The sequence below is a fragment of the Pogona vitticeps genome, chromosome 3 (assembly GCF_051106095.1).
Source record: "Pogona vitticeps strain Pit_001003342236 chromosome 3, PviZW2.1, whole genome shotgun sequence".
In the NCBI taxonomy this organism is placed as follows: Eukaryota; Metazoa; Chordata; class Lepidosauria; order Squamata; family Agamidae; genus Pogona; species Pogona vitticeps.
The window spans coordinates 263,111,157-263,129,648 of record NC_135785.1 but is presented as its reverse complement, the minus strand read 5'-3'; the positions used below and the strand labels follow the sequence as shown (position 1 = coordinate 263,129,648).

Sequence of the window (18,492 nt, the reverse complement as noted above, 5' to 3'; positions counted from 1 at the left end):
TAGGGGGTTGGACTAGATGTCCTTAGAGGGTCCCCTCCAGCCAACTCCATGATTCTGTGATTCCTGCAGGAAAGAGGTTGGAACTAGATGATTCCTGGATACACTTCCAACACTCCAATTCTATAAGTCATAGGACAGCCGTGGGCTTGCCAATAAACCCCCTGGGTGACTGCAAGCACTCGCCCGTCATTTAACAAGCAAACGGTTCAGAGAGAAACGGCCAGGGAGAGCTGGGCCTGGAAGTGGCCTTCTGGGGGGGCACCCCCTGCTCGTCTGCCTCTGTCTCCACATTCAGGTCCCATGGGTGGATCAGGTTGCATCCTTGGCGAGGGGAGAGGTAGTTTGTTCCCACGCGGTCCGCAGCCAAGGAGGACGCAGGACCAAGATAAAATAGGAAGCTTATACTGTATTTGCTTTGAGAAGGATGAAAAGAAGCCAAATCGGAGCCGGCTTTTCTGCTCGGGTGCCGTTCCTCACCTCAAGAGCGCTTCGTGCAGAAGTTCCTTCTTGGCTGGGGTGAGCCTGCCTGGGAAGATGATGTCGAAGTACATGATGAGGTCCCCTTTGCAGGAGGGGTTTTTCGAGATGGGCATCCCTTCTCCGGGCACGACTTTGAAATACTTGGGGCTGTAAAGGCAGAAGAGAGAGACACACACACACACACACACACACACCTGCTTAGGTGGAAAGATTGTGAAAAGCAGGCGGGTGGCTTTTAAGTGAAGACAACTTAGTCTTCCAGCTGGGCCCTGTCCAGTCATGCTGGACCACAAGCCCCATTATCCACTGTCATTCCACAGCTGTGGACAATGGGAGTTATAGTCCAACATGAATGGAAGGCGCCAAGCTGGGAGAAGGCCGTTCTGCTGAAAGAAACGTCTCGGTCCCAATTTTGTAACAGGCATGTCCTTTTCCACAGTCCCATCTGTGGCAAACCAGCTTGTTCTTTTCTTTTTGTATGTGTGGAAGAAAACGCCATTGGCAGTGGCTGTTTTACCCATACCCTGACCTGGGAGTAAGTCGTGCTGAACTGGGTGGGACTTGCCTTCCAAATATACCTGTGTGGGCTTGCCTCTCAAGCGGCGGTGGCCGTTTACCCGGGAGGAAGGCTCCCTGAACTCAATGGTGCTTCTCATCAAGGATCGCTCCGGCTGCTTTCCGACCTTGTCCGCTAGCCGACTCGCTAACCGGCAGCACAACCGCTGAAGCCAAAATGGAAATCCCGGAATATCTGGCTAACCTGGCTCTCTGCCGTGCGGCCTCCCAGGGATGCAAGACTGAAGTTCCACGCACCTGGACCCCTTTTTCTGAGTCATGTTTTCGAGTCCCTGTTCTTTTGACGAACGGCACTATAAATCTGAAAGACGGTTTGCCAGGCTCGCCAGAAGCCGCAGGAGGGCACATGGCGGAGGAGGAGGTGGCAAAGCGGAGGGGTGAGGTGAGAGGCCGTGGGGAAGGGGGGGGTGAGGGACGGCAAGGCAGGGCAGGGCAGAGGGGGCCAAAAGTGGGGGATTCATAAGCCTCAGACCTTTCCAGACACCCCCCCACCTGCTCCCTCTTTTTGGGAGAAAAATGCTTGTTTTTAAAGGGGGCTCGGGGATCAGGACTTGGAACCAAAGACCGGCCAATGTTCCTGGTGGCTTCTGTGGCCAGGGACACAACCCAGCTCTCTCGCCTTGTGTGTGCGCGACTGCAAGGCCACCTTCTCAACATTTCGAGATGCCCTGTGCCTATTTTCAGGCACAAACTGAGCCAGGGAGAGAGAGAGAGAGAGAGAGAGAGACACACACACACAGACACACACACACACACACACACACACACACACACACACACACACACACACACACACACACACACACACACACACACACACACACACACACACACACACACACACACACACACACACACACACACACACACACACCCCGTTTGAAGAAGCTCCACCCGAGTAAATGGGAACTTGCTCCTGAGTGGGGCTGAGGAAAACGTCACAGTGGGGTGGGGGTGGGGGTGGGGGTTTTCCAGCCGTCCCTGGCGTTCCGTTGACACCCCCCCTTCACCAGCTGTCCGCAGCAACACTTACTGGACAATGTCGTTGATGGGGATGTTGAGCAGCCGTTCGTCCAGCGTCCGCACGTCCACCGTGCACCCAATCAGAGCCTGGGGGAGAGAGCGTCAGGGGCTGAAACCACCTCGCGGTTCCGGATGTCCCAAGTCCCTCGGCTTCTCCGTTCAGGGGCACCCTCCCTTTCCGAACGGAGTGGTCCACCATGCCCCGTGCCCTCTGCAGTGGTGAGCCAAAGAATTGAGCCGGCTCTTGGTGGACGTTGCCGCAGGTGTCGCTCCGCTGGGAGAGGCAGTGCGATGTCGTGGAGAGCGTGTCCCATTAGGACGCAGGAGACCTGGGTTCAAATTCCAGCTTGGAAATTCACTGGGGGGGAGGTCACGAGGGGCAATAGGAAAGGACTCCTTCAAAATGTCATATGCCTTGAAAACACACTTAAGGGTCACCAGGAGACAGAAATCACTGGATGGCAGACCATCTACACTCAGCCCTGTGTGCTTCGGGACTGGAAACAGGCAACGGTGGAGCTGGGGTTCAGACAAAGCTTACTTTGACATATAAAGCCCTAAACGGCTTAGGACCTGGTTACCTAAAGGACCGCCCTCTTCCATACGAGCCTGCCCATCCTCTAAGATCATGCCACCTTCTGAAGGTGCCATCCCTGAAAGAGGTGAGAGGGTTGGCATGTCGAAATAGGGCCTTCTCGGCTGTTGCCCCCCCCAAAAACTTTGGAACGCCCTCCCTATAGAGATCCGCCTGGCTCCCACACTTTTGGCTTTTCGGCGCCAGGCAAAGCCCTTTCTGTTCAGCCAGCATTTTAATTAAATAGTATTCTTTACCTGGCCATATGAGCAGCAGGATGTATTAATATTAATGTTTTAATGACTGTTTCTAATATCCGGCATTATTATAATATTACCTACTTTTAATGTTTTTAATGTTTTTAAAGTTTTAATATTATTGTATGCTGCTCAGAGACCACTGGTAATGGTGTGGCTAAAAATCTTGTAAATAAATAAAATAAACAAACAGGTAGGTCCCTGGAGGAAGGCACTCTTCTAAGTCCGTGGCTGGCCATCCATGGGCTGGGCTTCTGGAGGCTTGTCTTATCCGACCTCCGTCCATCCACCCAAGAGGGACCATGTGACGAATGGCTTCGGAGGGAGGCTCAGACTTACTCGCCCGGACCATTTTGTTCTGCTTTTGCACTGGCTGAGGCAAGAAATACATGTTATATGTCGATGTTCTACTGTCGGGAGGGGACCTCTCCCACTGGCATGAGTTCTATGTCTACGGAAGGAGGAACAGGTAAACTCAAGAGGAGGCGGCCCTGGCCGCAGGCGGGACTCCCATCCCAGTCTTGTGATAACATGTTGACCTTGTAACACAAAACAAACAAAAAGGGAGCCGATGCAAATCGGACAGGATGGAGGAAAAGGAGAGCCATCGATATACTGAAAAAAGGTTCGTGGGGCGGGGGATTTCCCACCCCCCTTCCACAGAGGCTGGTTTGAGATGCCACAATTCTATCCTCAACTTAAACAGGTGGGAGACACACACACCCCAGGGATCGCTAGGGAGGGCTTGGGAGGAACGCTGCCTGACACACACACACATACACACGTCGCCACTGGCAGCACCAGGCGGTGGATCAAGCATCTGACTTGGCCACACAAGGCTGCCACCCAGATTCCTCCCTTACCTTGCCCAGGGGAAGCTTGGCCACATAGATTAGGTTGTCGTCCTCTCGTTTAAAGCGGGGGTGGAGTTTCTCCTTCACGATGAAGATGATGTCTGCGGGGATGATATTGGGGCCCTGAGAGAAAGGACAAGGAGGGGTCGAGATTAACAAATGTTATTGGAATGCTGTTTTTATCTTCATATTTTATCAGCCACCCAGAGTCGATTCCCAAATCTAGATGGTAAAAATGGAACGAATGAATGAATGAACCAACCAACCAACCAACCAATCCAAACCCAACCCAACCCCAACCCCAACCAACCCAACACACTCACCGGGAAGTCAGAGAGGAGTTAAGCCCTGGAGTTGGGGAAGAACAGAAAAAGGCCTCCCCACCACCAAGCCCACCTCCACCATCTCATTCATGGGAAGCCTATCCAGGTTCAGATTTCAAAGCCAAAAAAAATGCTACATGCGCTGACTTCCTATCAGGACTTATGCTTGAAGAACAGCCCAGCAGTGTATTAAAATTCAAGCTGAAACAAATCCAAAGCGCCACAAGATCTTGCTCCGTTCTTGCTGCTGTTTCACGTGGGCTAAAATAAGTCAGCCTGGCTACTGCACTCACACGATCAGTGCTTCAGTGTACCGCCTCGCTCAAGGGAACAGATTATGCTACCCATGAGGGATCTCTGCCTTCGCCCCAGAACAGAAACTTTGAAGGTAAAAATTCAGCCCTATGGGGGAAAATTTAGCTCAAGGCTGCTGTAGAGTGCCTTTGTGGGAGTGAGGTCTGGCTGGTTATGAGTGATTTATCTCTGTAGTTTCCCTAAGGTTTCCTCCAGATATGTTGGGCTATACATCTCAACCATCCCAGAGTGCAGGGCATGCAATGACGGGGTTAAGTTACAGGAAGACAGATTTTGGGTGAATCTCAGGAAAAACTTCCTCACGGTTACAGCAGTACGACAGCGGAATCCGTGACCTCGAGAGGTGGTGAGTGCTCCAACCCTGGAGGCATCCAAGAAAAACTTAACACAACTACGTGGCAGATATCTTTTGATTTGTATTCCTGCCTTGAGCAGGGGGGGTTGGACCCGATGGCCTTAGAGGCCCCTTCCGAATCAGTTATTCTATGATTCTATGAACTGTTCAGAAATTGATCAGTGTAGCCACTGGCTGACCTGGGTGAGAATTATGGGGGTTGTAGTCCAACAGATTTAGAGACTACCCAGCATGGAAGCCTGCTTTAAGAGCTGGTTTCTGCACTGGGTTTTGGGGAAAGTTGCTTTTCTGGACAGCAACAGAATGGCCATGCTTGCTGAGGGGATTTTGGGAGTTGTAGTCCAAGCACGTTGTACTTCCAAGTTCTGACATTTGTACGTGTTAACCCTAGAGCAAAGGGGAATATCACAGGCAAGAGGGAGGGGAAAACGACGGATTGATTTGGTTTGATTTCTATACCACCCATCTGGCAGCCAAGGCCACCCAGGGCGGTTCACAACAAATACCGGTAACAACGACAACAACAACCAGAGTAACAAAACAGCAAATCAAAAATCATAAAGTGAAGCAAAGATAAAATTACAATGCAACAAATACCATTAAAAGCATAAAAAAGAGATAAAAACATGGAGCATGGCAGTATGATAGATGTTATATTATCGGGCACTATTGCAGCAAGGCGTTGTTTGTTCAGGGAAGGCCTGTCTAAATAGCCAGGTTTTTAGTAGCTTTTTGAAGGTGCCCAGGGAAGGGGGGGGCCAGGCGGACTTCGGGCGGAAGAGAGTGGCATCGTTGTGGGGCTCCCGCCGAGAAGGCCCGATTTCTAGTGCCTGTTTTCCGGGCCTCTCTCGGGGTCAGAACTCTCAGCTGCCCTGCCCTGCGACGATCTTATAGGGCGGGAAGACCTAGCTGGAAGGAGGTGCTCAGCCAGATATTGAGGTCCCAAACCATTTAGGGCCTTATAGGTTAGTGATACCATCACCTTGAAACTGGTACAGAAGCCAACAGGAAGCCAGCGTAAGGCGGCCAAGGGTGGGGGAGATAGGTTGGTATTTTCTAACCCCACTCAGAAGTCTGGCTGCCGCCTTCTGGACCCGTTGCAGTCTCCGCAGCAGTCCCAAGGGCAGCCCCACGTAGAGGCCATTACAGTAGTCTAATCTCAAGACGACCAGCGCATGGACCAGCATGGTGAGGGACCTGGTCTCGAGGTAGGGGCACAGCTGCCTGATCCGCGTTAGGTAGAAATAAGCAGATCGGACCACAGACATTATCTGAGATGTCATGGATAGTGATAGGTCCAAAAGGATGCCCAAGCTATGAACCTCATCCTTCATAGAAAGAGTGGCCTCTCCAAAAGATAGGGAAGCACCCAGACCATAGATACGAGGGGGCCCCACCCACCCGCAGGATATCCGTCTTCGCCGGGTTCAGCCTCAAGTCTGTTGTCCTTCATCCATCCCAGCACCGCCTCCAGGCAGTGCTTAAGGGACGGGACAGCATCCACTGCAGGAGGGTGGAAGGAGAGATAGAGCTGAGCGTCATCCACATACGGGTGACACAGAGCTCCAGAACTCCTAATGACCTAACCCACTGCCTCATATAGATACACATGGCGTTCTTGGTGTGTTTAGATGGCATCTTCCAGCATTCCCACCCCCCTCCTCCCCAACCTCAAAATGTTACCTGGTCTCCCTCCTCTGGAAAGGTAATTCTAGTCCCTTGTTTCCACCCTGGTTGCACATCGATGGTGAGGATCTTGTCCTTGATGGTGGAGGCGTGGCCGTCGTCATTCATCACCTGCAGGGGTTGAGAAAGCAGGCCTGCCAACTCCTCAGAGGAGGCAGCTGTAAGGGGAGAGGAGGATCCTCCTTCAGCAGAATTATGAAGAAGATCCTGGCCATAACAGGCAAGAAAGATCAGAAGGGATCCCTGAAGGGACAAAGGCCTTTGGATCTTTCTTAGTACATCAAACATGGTCACAGGTGCCCAAGCTCCGTCTGCTTGCTGTTTGTGCAGTAGTAGCATCTCCACATCCATTTTTCAGCTACCGAACAATTGCACTCATTTCACACGCTAGGAAGGTTATGCTCAAAATCCTGCAAGGTAGGCTTCAGCAGTATCTGGACCAAGAACTCCCAGAAGTACAAGCTGGATTTCGAAGGGGCAGAGGAACTAGAGACCAAATTGCTAACATGCGCTGGATTATGGAGAAAGCCAGAAAGTTCCAGAAAAACATCTATTTCAGCTTCATTGACTACGCAAAAGCCTTTGACTGTGTGAACCACAGCAAACTATGGCAAGTCCTTAGAGAAATGGGAGTGCCTGACCACCTTATTTATCTCCTGAGAAACCTATATGTGGGACGGGAAGCATCAGTTACAACTGGATATGGAACAACTGATTGGTTCCAAATTGGGAAAGGAGTACGACAAGGCTGTATATTGTCCTCCGGCTTATTTAATTTATATGCAGAATACATCATGCGAAAGGCTGGATTGGAGGAATCCCAAACCGGAATTAAGATTGCCGGAAGAAATATCAACAACCTCCGATATGCAGATGATATCACTCTGATGGCAGTGACAGATTGTACTTTCTTGGGCTCCATGATCACTGCAGATGGGGACAGCAGCCACGAAATTAAAAGACGCCTGCTTCTTGGGAGGAAAGCAATGACAAACCTCAATAGCATCTTAAAAAGCAGAGACATCACTGTCGGGATCTGCAAGATCCCGACACATCACCTTGCCAACAAAAGTCCGCATAGTCAAAGCTGTGTTTTTTCCAGTAGCGATGTATGGAAGTGAGAGCTGGACCTTAAAGAAGGCTGACTGCCAAAGAATTGACGCTTTTGAATTGTGGTGCTGGAGGAGGCTCTTGAGAGTCCCCTGGACTGCAAGGAGAACAAACCTATCCGTTCTGAAGGAAATCAACCCTGAGTGCTCACTGGAAGGACAGATACTGAAGCTGAGGCTCCAATACTTTGGCCATCTCATGAGAAGCAAAGACTCCTTGGAAAAGACCCTGATGTTGTGAAAGTGTGAAGGCAAGAGGAGAAGGGGACGACAGAGGATGAGATGGCTGGACAGGGTCATCGAAGCGACCAGCATGAATTTGACCCAACTCCGGGAGGCAGTGGAAGGCAGGAGGGCCTGGCGTGCTCTGGTCCATGGGGTCACGAAGAGTCGGACACAACTTAACAACTAAACAACAACAAGGGGCCTTCCTGCCACTGATACCATGGTTGGGACTGCTACAATTAACCCTTTCTCTTAAGACTTTTGGTCTTAAAACAAGCCCCATGCGCCCTGTGCACCTTCTTTCAGAGGCTAACAGCGCTCCTGGAGGCCTCTTGGAAGTATTTACTGGTAGCCTTGTAAAACAAGGTGCATGTGCCCCATGCACATGCCTTCTGCCAAAAAAAAAACCTCTGCTTCAAGCAGTGCTGTTAGCTTCTGCAGGAAGGTAAATAAGCCACACGGCACTTCTGCTGGCATTAAAAGACAGCAGGGTACAAAAAGAGGTTCATTTTTACAGTGCTGTGGCCACAGTGGCAGTTAATAAGAGCAGCCTTTGTTTGGTTCAAGAATGCAAAAACATTCTCACTAAGTTCTGCAAAAGTCAACAAAAAGAGGGCCCTCTCTGGCATTCAAGGATCTGAAATCCAACACAGTTGAAACAGAGGAGGATAGATATGAATATGCCTTTATATCCCTAACATATACTTTGACTTAGCAAAACCAAAAGGTTTGTGGCTAAGTCAGATTTTGAAGGACAGAAGACATTATGAAGGTGGTTAAGAAAGGCAGTCCCAGGTGTGGGCGTCGTCAAGGAACGAAAGAACAGGAGACCCATTTGTGGTTGGATTCTTATAGAGGCCTCTTCCAGCTTAATTGTTCTATGATTCTATGATTTAAAGGCGAAGCATTCACCTACAGGTGGCAGAAGAGTGGGCCACCAACAGCGATGACAGCCTAGACAGGTAAGAGACAGGCCATGAAAGGCAGTTAACAAGCAGTGAGCACCAGATTCAAGAGCAAAGAGGAAGCCAGATTTAACAGATCTCTTTCTCACGCATTCTGTTATCAGGATGGTCCCCAAATCTGAGTGGTTAAGAAAGCGTCACATACTTCACTGTGGAATTTATCCCTCCACGGGGTCTCCGTTGCCCCGCTCCCATGGGATTTCTCTCCTTACCCTGCGTGAAATCTTGATTTTTTTGGTGCATCCGTAGAAGAGGTCTTCCAGGGATAGGTATAGGTCTCGCTCGATGGGCGGGTCCTTCTTCTTCACTCCCCTTCCCCGTAGACCCCCAAAGGCCATGTTCACGTCTGCCCCTTCTGCTGTGTAAAACTCTGAGCCAAGAGAAAGCGAGTGTGGTGTGTTTAGGGAAGTTTTTTTTTTTTAATTCAGTTAAGCACGGTGGCCATGTAGACCAGTTGTCTCCAACCTTGGGGCCTCCAGATGTTCTTCAGCTCCCAGAAATCTTGGCCAGCAGAGGTGGGTGTGAAGGCTTCTGGGAGTTGTAGTCCAATAACATCTGGAGGCCCAAGGTTGGGGACCACTGATATAGACTGAGTAATTCTGCAAACTGAAAATGGTGAAGCGACTTTTACAAGTTATTGGCCCAGACCCTGCTCAGACTGATGGCGTTATTGTAAGGATCTGCAAAAAGGCAGTGTGAGTCCTCATTCATCACAGGTTGCCTCTCTCAGATCTTAACATACACATTTCAACTCAAAACGCATCCCTCTACCAAGGCAGGCCATTCCAAATGGCTTAACATAGTGGCTCTCAACCTTGGGTAACCCAGATGTTCTTGAACTAAAACTCCCAGAAGCCTTCACCGCTCGCTGTGCTGGCCAGGATTTCTGGGAGCTGTAGTCCAAGAACATCTGGGTGACCCAAGGTTGGGAACCCCTGGCATAGCAGAATGAAACAAATGTCGTAACTAAAACAGCTAGGAGGTATATATCAAGAAGCGGTTCTTCACCAGGTGGCCCATCAGATGTACTGGACCACCAAAAGGAAGAGATGAGTTAGTTTGACACATCTGGAGGGTAGAGGATTGTAGAAAGCTGCTGTAATTAGGTACAACTGAGAGTTAACTCTGGAAACCCAATGGGACATACTTCTAAGCAAACACATGCTGTAAGAGAACAGGACTGCATGGGGGTTATGCTAGAGTTTGCAAACATTACTTTTCTGGGCTCTGATTCCCAGAATGCCCACAGTGAGTGTGGCCATTTGAGCTGCTTATTTAAAGTAACGTGATCAACCCTTGGTGTAATAGTTTGCATGGGGGGGGGGGAGAGGAACAAAAGAGAAGAGATTTTTCATCCGGCGACTATAACACAGAATTAGCACTTGTCTCTTGGGCCTGCGTTCCATAATGATGGGCCCAGCCTTCGAAATACTTTGCTTTTAGAAGACACCCTCACAGACAACCACAGCATCAGTACCTACAGTAATAATAAAACTCCATTTCAATCTCAATAGTTGGAAGGTATTGATGGGAGCAAGTGGTCAGAGGTGTCTTTCCTAAAAGGAGAGGAATTATCTTCTGCCTTTCATTTGCATGAGATGTGAACAGTTCACTCGTCTGATCTAATCAACTGAGATTGCTTAGGGTTCATTCATTTCTGGGCACATCTGGCTGATGCTAGATAAGAACGAGATAGATTTCCCGCTTCTTCTTAGTGCTGGGAAGATCCTGTTCACCAGAGAGCCTGGGAAGTTGCTGCCAGGCAGAGCAGAAGACATGGAACCAAACCCCAATTACAGCAGTTAACTCAGTGGAAGAGAGCAATGCAAATCCACAGGGACCGGAAACTTGGCAGCCGGGGGGGGTGTGTGCTCAGAGCAAACACACCCTGCTCAATCCGGATACAGGAGCTTAAACCCACCTGTAGACCCAACTGAGTCAGTGAGACGTATGTAAGTGTTGACTTACCAAGTCCCCACTGATTCAAAGAGTCTACTCTTGCTGTACAAGCCGCCACACTGAGGCCTGAAAACATGTGCCAGATGCCTTCCGAGCGGCACTGGATGCCATGTCCATCATATCAAAGAAATCTCCCAAGGGGAGAACTCATAAAACCATGGGAACCTAGAAAAATGGGGCCAGCAATACAAAAGGGCTAGCATTGACAACATACAGTGCTTGGACCTACCAGCAAAGGGGTTGTCCCCTCCGAAAAACTCCCGGAAGACCTTCTCCGGATTTCCATGGAACACATAGCCTTTGGTCCAGGGAGTGTCCACCCCAAACTCCAAGGGAATCCCTCCTTTCAGGCCTTCTTCCGCAAATTTATCGTAGACGCCCTTCTTCACCGCTAAGGAACAAGGCGACAATAAACATTCAGTAAAGAAAGAGACGGATATTTTCCCAGGCATTCATATAAGGTAGGCAAATGGAGATCGGGATCAGGTGAGGTGGGGATGAAAGATCATCCCTTTCCAATAATAGTCTTTTTTTCTCCATCTCTCTCTCTCTCTCTCTCTCTGCTTCTTTCCACCTCTCATATGCAGCTGTTCCACCCAAATCCTGTATGTTCACCTAAACCTCTTCCAGCAAAACTCTACCCCGATTTTAGCTCCTACCCATCATCCAGTGTTAAAACATACACAGGGAGCCATACAACCGTCCCAATGCAATACCATTCCTGGAAAGGCTTCTCCTTGTCAGTAGCCCTACCACACCCACCCGCCCCTTTCCAGACCCCTCTCCTGACTTGCAAAAAGGGAACCTTTTCACATACGACGAGTGCTTTCCATTATTATCATCCATCCATATATTCTGACTTTAAGTGTGCCCACTTGAAAGTGAGCTTACTTTAAAAAAAAAAGACCAAGAGGACACAACCAATGGCAGGATCCTAATTGAATGGCTGGTGAGAAGGGGGAGAATTGCACTGAGTCGTTTCTGGGACGTTCTCTAACCCACCTTCATGTTTCAACAAAGCATAACTTTATTATTAACTTCACCATGGCTTGTTGTTTTAGGAGGGATGCATAGATGACACGCTATGCTTAAATCAAACCATTCTGCAGAGCAAAATTATTTATGCAAAATTTAAAATGGGCCAAACTCTTCCACTAAGTGCTAAGAAATTGTTTGTGCAAACATCGGGCATTTTGAAGGAATGCCCGATGTTTGCACAAACAATGACACCTAAGCTACTATTAATGCTAAAATGTGAGAGATGTCTTCATCATTGACCTGACATTGATGATGTCTTCATCACTGACCCGACAATCACATAGCACTGCGACATGTGATGCCTTATTTCCAAACTCTGTCGAAGAGTTAAGTCTCTCCCCAATCCTCAGCTGTGATCAGCAGTACTTCTACCAAATTATAATGTTCTGGATTCCTTGGATGAAGGTTAAACTGGTACAAATATAAGCGGACACAGACACATGTAAGGATGTGCCATGACATTCTTTGCACTTGTATTTCCAGAGACAGCCACTGAACCCTCGCCATGGGGCATGCTGTAGCCAACTCTGTTTTCCCCATTGCTATTTTGGGAGCTGATTTAAACATTAGTCACCACTTTGGACTGGCTTCTGTCCTGGTGTGCTTTTATTTGCACTCTGGAGGACACCTGTGTCCTATGACCTGGAGATGGGGGCCACAGTTAGTGGAAGGGCCCCTGCCTTGTGGGTTCACGGCACCATGTCTGACTCTGAAGGGCCAGGTTGCAGGGGAGGGGAAGAAGACCTCTCCCTGGACCTGAAGGATCTGGTGTCCTTCAAAGACTACTGCAATGCGCTTTATGTGGGGCTGCCTTGGAAGATGATCTGGAGGCTACAACGGGTTCAGAATCCAGCTGTGCGGCTGGTGAGAGAACATATTCAGTTGATTCTGGCCAGGTTACACCGGCTACCCATTGCTGCCCGGGCCCAATTCAAAGTGGATGGATCTCCTGGATGGAGACCTATAAAGCCCTAAACGGCTTGGGCCCTGGATACCTGAAGGACCTCCTCCTTCCATAGGAACCTACCTGGCCGTTGAGATCTAGCCAGGGGGCTCTCCTGAAAGAGCTGTCGCTCTAGGAGGTGAGAGGGATGGCTTGTAGACAAAGGGCCTTTGCTCCCGGTCTTTGGAATGCCCTCCCAAATGACATCTGACGGACGCTGACATGACTAACCTTTTAAAACCTTCCTGTTCCGGACGTTTTTTAACTGAAGTTTTTCACCAAAGTTTTTTAAAATAGAATCATGGATCTAGATGGTTTTTATAGATTGTTTTTGCTTTTATTTGTGCGCTTGTAGAGTGGATGTGGCCCTACTGGTTTTTAGTGTGTCTGTTTTTAACTGAACTGTTCTAATGGATGTTGGAGGCCGGCCTGAGACTCTTGCAGAAGGCGGGCAGCATACAAGTCGAATAAATGAATAAATAAAATAAAATAAAAAAGAAGAGATCCTGGGCTAGATGGAAAGCCAGTCTGATCTAGAGTCCTTCTCTATGCCCTTAAAGGCCTTGATCTCCCTCCAAAGAGAAGCAGCCCTTCTGCCCTTGCTGCTTCTCAAGCACAAGAATAAAAAGAAACCGCCTTCCACTTACGATCACTCAAAACGTCATAGGCTTCCGCAATCTGCTTGAATCTCTCTGGGGCCCAGGGCTCCTTGTTTTTATAAGGGTGGTACTTCAAAGCTAGCTTGCGATAGCTGCAAAACAAAACAGAGATGACCTCTCGAGATGCGTTTTATATCTTTACAGCTCTGCAGACACAGCGATCTAGTCTTGTGGCTCCACCTGCCGAACGGAGGTGACAACTCCACCGCTGCTAGGTACCGAGTTCCTTTTTTCCATTTTGGGGGTATGTACTCCTTGGCTTGGGCATGTCGTGAGAATGGCTGACGGTTGGATTCCAAAAGATCTCGTGGATGGAGAATGAGTGCAGGGAAATTGCCCCAGAGGGAGACCCCAGCTGTGATACAAGGAGATCTGCCAGCGGGATCTGAAGGCCTTAGGAATGGACCTCAAGAGATGGGAAAGCTTGACTTCTGAGCGTTCAGCCTGGAGGCAGGCGGTGCATCACAGCCTCTCCCAATTTGAAGAGACCCTTGTCCAGCAGGCCGAGGCCAAGAGGCGGTCCTGAAAGCAGCAAAACCAGGGAGCTGGACAGGGGACAGATTGTATTTGTCTTCAATGTGGAAGGAATCGTCACTCTCGAATTGGCCTTCTCAGCCACACTAGATGCTGTTCCAAGACTTCTCTATTCAGAGCACGTTACCATAGTCTCTCAAGGCTGAAGGAGGCCTAATCTAATCTAAATCTAACTCCTTGCATGCAATAAGAATGAAATCATGCACACCCCAAAATGGGAAAAGGAACTCTTTAACTAGTGGCGAGTTCTGGTACCCTAAAAGTCTATTAACATGTGGACTGTTAACATCATTTTAGAGTGGAGCTATCTCAGTACTAGAAGAGATTTAGAACTGAAGATCTCAAAGTAAGTTGTCTTTGGTTTCAACTCTGATAAGATAGCCCCATAGCAGCAGGAGTGGGTCTCCTACTCTTATAATGTTATTCCTATTAATGGAATAAGATTCACAAATGCAAGGATATTCCTATCAGTGCCTTCCATTTGGGATCAGGGCCCTGAAATGAAATGTATAAACACCAGTAAGCTATTGCTTCCAACTCGATGGTTCCAGAAATCTCATACATGGTAGTCAAAGGCAGGAAATCTCATTCACGAATCATCATTCAGATAAACTGCCCCTCAACTGGGCGGTTCTACTGTGCTGCCATTTCTAATCATCATCGTCCTTTGCGACAAATTTTTATCAAGGGATTTTAAATACTAAAAACATTGAAATTACATACTCAAACATGAGAAGGGAAAATTATGCATTTTATACAAATCGAGGCAAGGAAGACGCCTTCTTTCAGATATTTTTGGACTCCAATTCCCATCACCCCCAGCCAGCCTGGTGAAGGGTCTGCCTGGATGAAAGCTGTAATCCAGCATCATCTGGGAAGTCAACTATCCCAATAATGATACTGGTGATGTAATATTTTTATGTTGGTTCTTGAATGTCTCCAAAGGTTACCAATGATTTAAGTGTCTGCTCTTCTAAAAAGGGATTTTAACTATTTTCATCCTTTTAAAAAATCTGCTTTTAAAATGGAGATACCTAGTGTAGTGTAACTGACAGAGCGACAGACTAAGACTCAGGGGCCTGAGTTCAAATCCCACTCAGCCACTGGGGATGTAGAATAGCTAAACCACTCGATAGATAGATAGATAGATAGATAGATAGATAGATAGATAGATAGATAGATAGATAGATAGATAGATAGATAGATAGATAGATAGATAGATAGATAGATAGATAGATAGATAGATAGATAGATAGATGGATGGATGAAGGGGGAAATTGAGGAATGGGTCCTTTGGGTACCCAATGTGGGGTAATGGTTAGAGTGACGGACTAGGATTCTGGGGATCAGGGTTCAAATCTCCACTCAGCCATGGAAAACTCCTTAAATATCTCACTTGCCTATTACGGTCACTAAAATTCAGTTCCAACTTGGTGACATGTAATATACCATTTAAAGTGAACAGCCTGAAGAACCCACAGTAGCAAGAAGCATACAAATACGATGGATGGATGGATGGATGGATGGATGGATGGATGGATGGATGGATGGATGGATGGATGGATGGATGGATGGATCTAGTGATGGATGGATGATGGATGGATCTAACAATGGATGGATGGATGGATGAGTTTTCAAGAGAAAATTGGACAACCCCCTTGTCATTTCTGCTTTGATTTGAATTCCTGCATGGACTAGGGGTTAGACTTGATGGCCTTAGAGGCCCCGCATGAATGAATGACACACATACGTGGAAACATCTCATGGCTTCTTAAAGACTACTAGACTTATTTCAGGGCTAGGTTGGGTCCACTTCCTCAGACACTTGGGGAAATGGAGGGCATGGCTTGTACTCCCTGGTGAAGCAAGGAAAGACCTTCAGGCCAAGCCTTCCTTGTGTGCGATTTCTAGATAGATTGACGATGCATTCATTACCCCTTTGACTGGATTCTTAGCACCACTTCTGTTTTCCATTTTGGTGTTCTCTATTTCTCAGCAGGATATTTTTAAATTTTTTTGCATACGTATGGCTCTTTGCCTTAACTTTGCCTGTTAATTGATGTAAGAGGTCTTCCTTGTTCATGGTTCATAATTTTTAAACATCGGCTTCTAATGATGTTGGTCCCCGTGGCAGATTGACTCCTTGTTTTCAACTTCTAAGATTGTCTTCCCTGGTTTGTCAGCCACCTTGGGTCCTTTGCAAGGAGAAAGGTGGGGTAAAAATGTACATACATACATACATACATACATACATACATACATACATACATACATACATACATACATACATACACACACACACACACACACACACACACACACACACACACACACACACACATAAACCCCATCTGTTGCCTTCCAGGTGTCCAAAGATGATGATGATGATTAAAAAACTAATGTTTCCTGAAACAGACCGGTCTGGGCTCCCTCTTTGAGCAAGAAAATAAAGAGGCCCGCTCAGGAGGGAGCCCAGATCGGTCTGTTTCAGGAATCATCATCACCATCATTATCATCATCATCTTTGGACACCTGGAAGGCAACAGATGGTTTTGACCCTTGCAGAAGGATAACCACGACTTGGGGGGGGGGGGAGAGGAGGGAAAGTTACTTCCTGGGACTACAACTCCCAGCATGCCCCGAGGCGCTCCCTCCCAGCCTCACACTCCCTCCCCCCCTCCCCCCACTATCCGACGGAAGGGGGGGTGTCTCACGCCTTCTTGATGTCGGCATCCTTGGCGCTGCGAGTGAGCTCCAGCACCGCGTAGTAATCCTGTCCCATGAGGATGATGAGAGGATGATGGCGTCACCAAACCCGTCTTTTCTCCTCCCGGGCCTCCCGTTGCTAAGGACGCTGCCGGAGGGGCGGGGCTTCCTTCCCCCGTTGCCGCCCTCAAACCCAGCCCCGGTGCATGGCGGGAGTTGCAGTCCGCGCTCAGTCGCCGTCTCCTAGGCAACCGGCTTCTCCGCGGCCTAAGCGAAGAGAGGCGCCTCTTGAGGCGAGGCGAGTGGAAGGGGTTGGTTGCCGAAGGGGTGGTTGCAGTGGAAGGGCTGGGCTCGGGGCGAGGAGAGAGAGAAAAGGGCCCAGGTTTTGGACAAAAGCGCCATCAAAAGGGAGAAAGTGGGTTGCTGATGCCAAAAAACATGTTTTTCCTGATTTCATATATTTTCACCCTGCCTTTCTCCTTAAAAGGGCCGAAGGTCATGAAAAGGAGGATATAAAAAGCTTTTTTTAAAAAAAGGATACCAACATTCCAAAAAACAGGGATTATATTAAAAGCACTACATGAAAAGTGATACTAAAAGCACATCAAAAACAAATGAGTACAATACACAACCATGCATTAGTAAAAAAAAAAATCCCACTCAGGCAGGCAGTCACTGAGGTGAAGCTTGCCTGAAGAGGAAGGTCTTCTTGGCAAGCTTGAGGAAGGAGAGCAAAGATGGGGCCCGGCTGGCCTCCAGTGGCAGGAAGTTCCAGGGTCTAAAGGAGCTGCCACTGAGGAGGCCCCTCTTTCGTGTCCCCACCATCAAAAGGCATCAAGGAGATGCAGTCCTTGAAGTGCAACAGGAGACTTTGTGCCTTTTGCAGCAAGAGACTAATATGGCTACTTCCTTGAAACATAAAATAAAATTTAAAAAAACAACAGAACGGTTTCCCATAGGCAAGTATGTCAAAGAATGGTGTGTTTATCTACCTATCTGTATCACTGATGGTCAGAATTTACCATAGGGAGAGCTGGATTAGACTCAGATAAAGTGGGGGGTCTGAAAATTGAAATACACATGAGCAATTTATGATACGGAGATGAAATTTTGATACTGGCGGAAAAGAGCAAAGACTTGAAATTATTCTCGACGAAGGGAGTGCAAAATCAGGATTACAGTTGAACCTTAAGAAGACAAAATGTCACTATAGAAGAATTATGTATTTTAATCTGACAGTGAAGAAACTGAAATTGAAGATTTACTGTACAGTACCACATGTCAGTTAGTTCAAATGGAGGCTACAAAAAATCTGAAGAGGAGACTGTGAAGGAACTGGAAAAGATCCTTAAGTGTAAGGGTGTATTGCTGGAAACCAGAGCCAAAATTGTCCACAGGATTTCCTGCTTACTGTTTGTGAATGTGCAAGATGGAGGATGAAGAACGCTTACAGAAAAATTAGTGCATTCAAAATGTGGTCCTGGAGGAGAGCTTTATGAATACGGTGGACTGCCACAAAGAAAAATTAAGCCTGAATTCTCCCTAGGGAGAAAAAAAGAGAGACTAAACTCAGGCCATTGGACTTTGGAGAGAACATGAAAATTAGAGAATTAACTGGAAAAACATCAATGTTAAAAAAAAATATGGAAGTCAGTAGGAAAAGATGAGGACATTATAGGAGATAGATGGTCTAAATTACAGAAGCTATGAACAATGGTCTTTATGTCACAAGACATAAACTGGGCTGTTTTATATGCAAGGATTCCCAGTGTGGTGTAATGAATGGAGGGATGGAGTACCGTGTTTCCCCCAAAACAAGACAGGGTCTTATATTAATTTTTGCTCCAAAATACACATTAGGGCTTATTTTCAGGGGATGATTTATTTTTTTCAGGTGCAACCATCTACATC

At 47.8% G+C, this 18,492-nt stretch overlaps 1 protein-coding gene across 3 annotated transcripts; it reads right to left on the bottom strand.

Moving 5' to 3' along the window:
* Positions 1-381: 381 nt before the first annotated feature.
* DNAJB13 (DnaJ heat shock protein family (Hsp40) member B13) lies at positions 382-16,774 on the bottom strand. 3 transcript variants are annotated; one of them, XR_013543450.1, is made up of 8 exons: positions 16,590-16,774; positions 13,330-13,433; positions 10,931-11,092; positions 8,955-9,112; positions 6,441-6,601; positions 3,774-3,887; positions 2,090-2,166; positions 382-627 (listed from the first exon to the last, which is right to left on the bottom strand). XR_013543450.1 is itself a non-coding variant. In XM_020778326.3 (8 exons), the coding sequence occupies exons 1-8, from the start codon at positions 16,655-16,657 to the stop codon at positions 474-476; spliced, it is 951 nt and encodes a 316-aa protein (XP_020633985.3). In that variant the 5' UTR covers positions 16,658-16,774; the 3' UTR covers positions 382-473. The 3 variants fall into 3 exon arrangements, 2 of the variants coding, with proteins under 2 accessions (XP_020633985.3, XP_072849525.2); XM_020778326.3 differs by having other exon boundaries at positions 6,441-6,554; XM_072993424.2 differs by lacking the exon at positions 2,090-2,166 and having other exon boundaries at positions 6,441-6,554.
* Between the last annotated feature and the right edge of the window lie 1,718 nt (positions 16,775-18,492).

Excerpts from the sequence above, each read along its gene's own strand:
- DNAJB13 (XM_020778326.3), bottom strand. The coding sequence starts at position 16,657 with ATGGGACAGGATTACTACGCGGTGCTGGAGCTCACTCGCAGCGCCAAG. Across the intron at positions 11,093-13,329 it reads CTATGACGTTTTGAGTGATC|CGGTGAAGAAGGGCGTCTAC; the intron begins GTAAGTGGAAGG and ends CTTGTTCCTTAG. Across the intron at positions 6,555-8,954 it reads AAATCAAGATTTCACGCAGG|GTGATGAATGACGACGGCCA; the intron begins GTAAGGAGAGAA and ends CAACCCCTGCAG.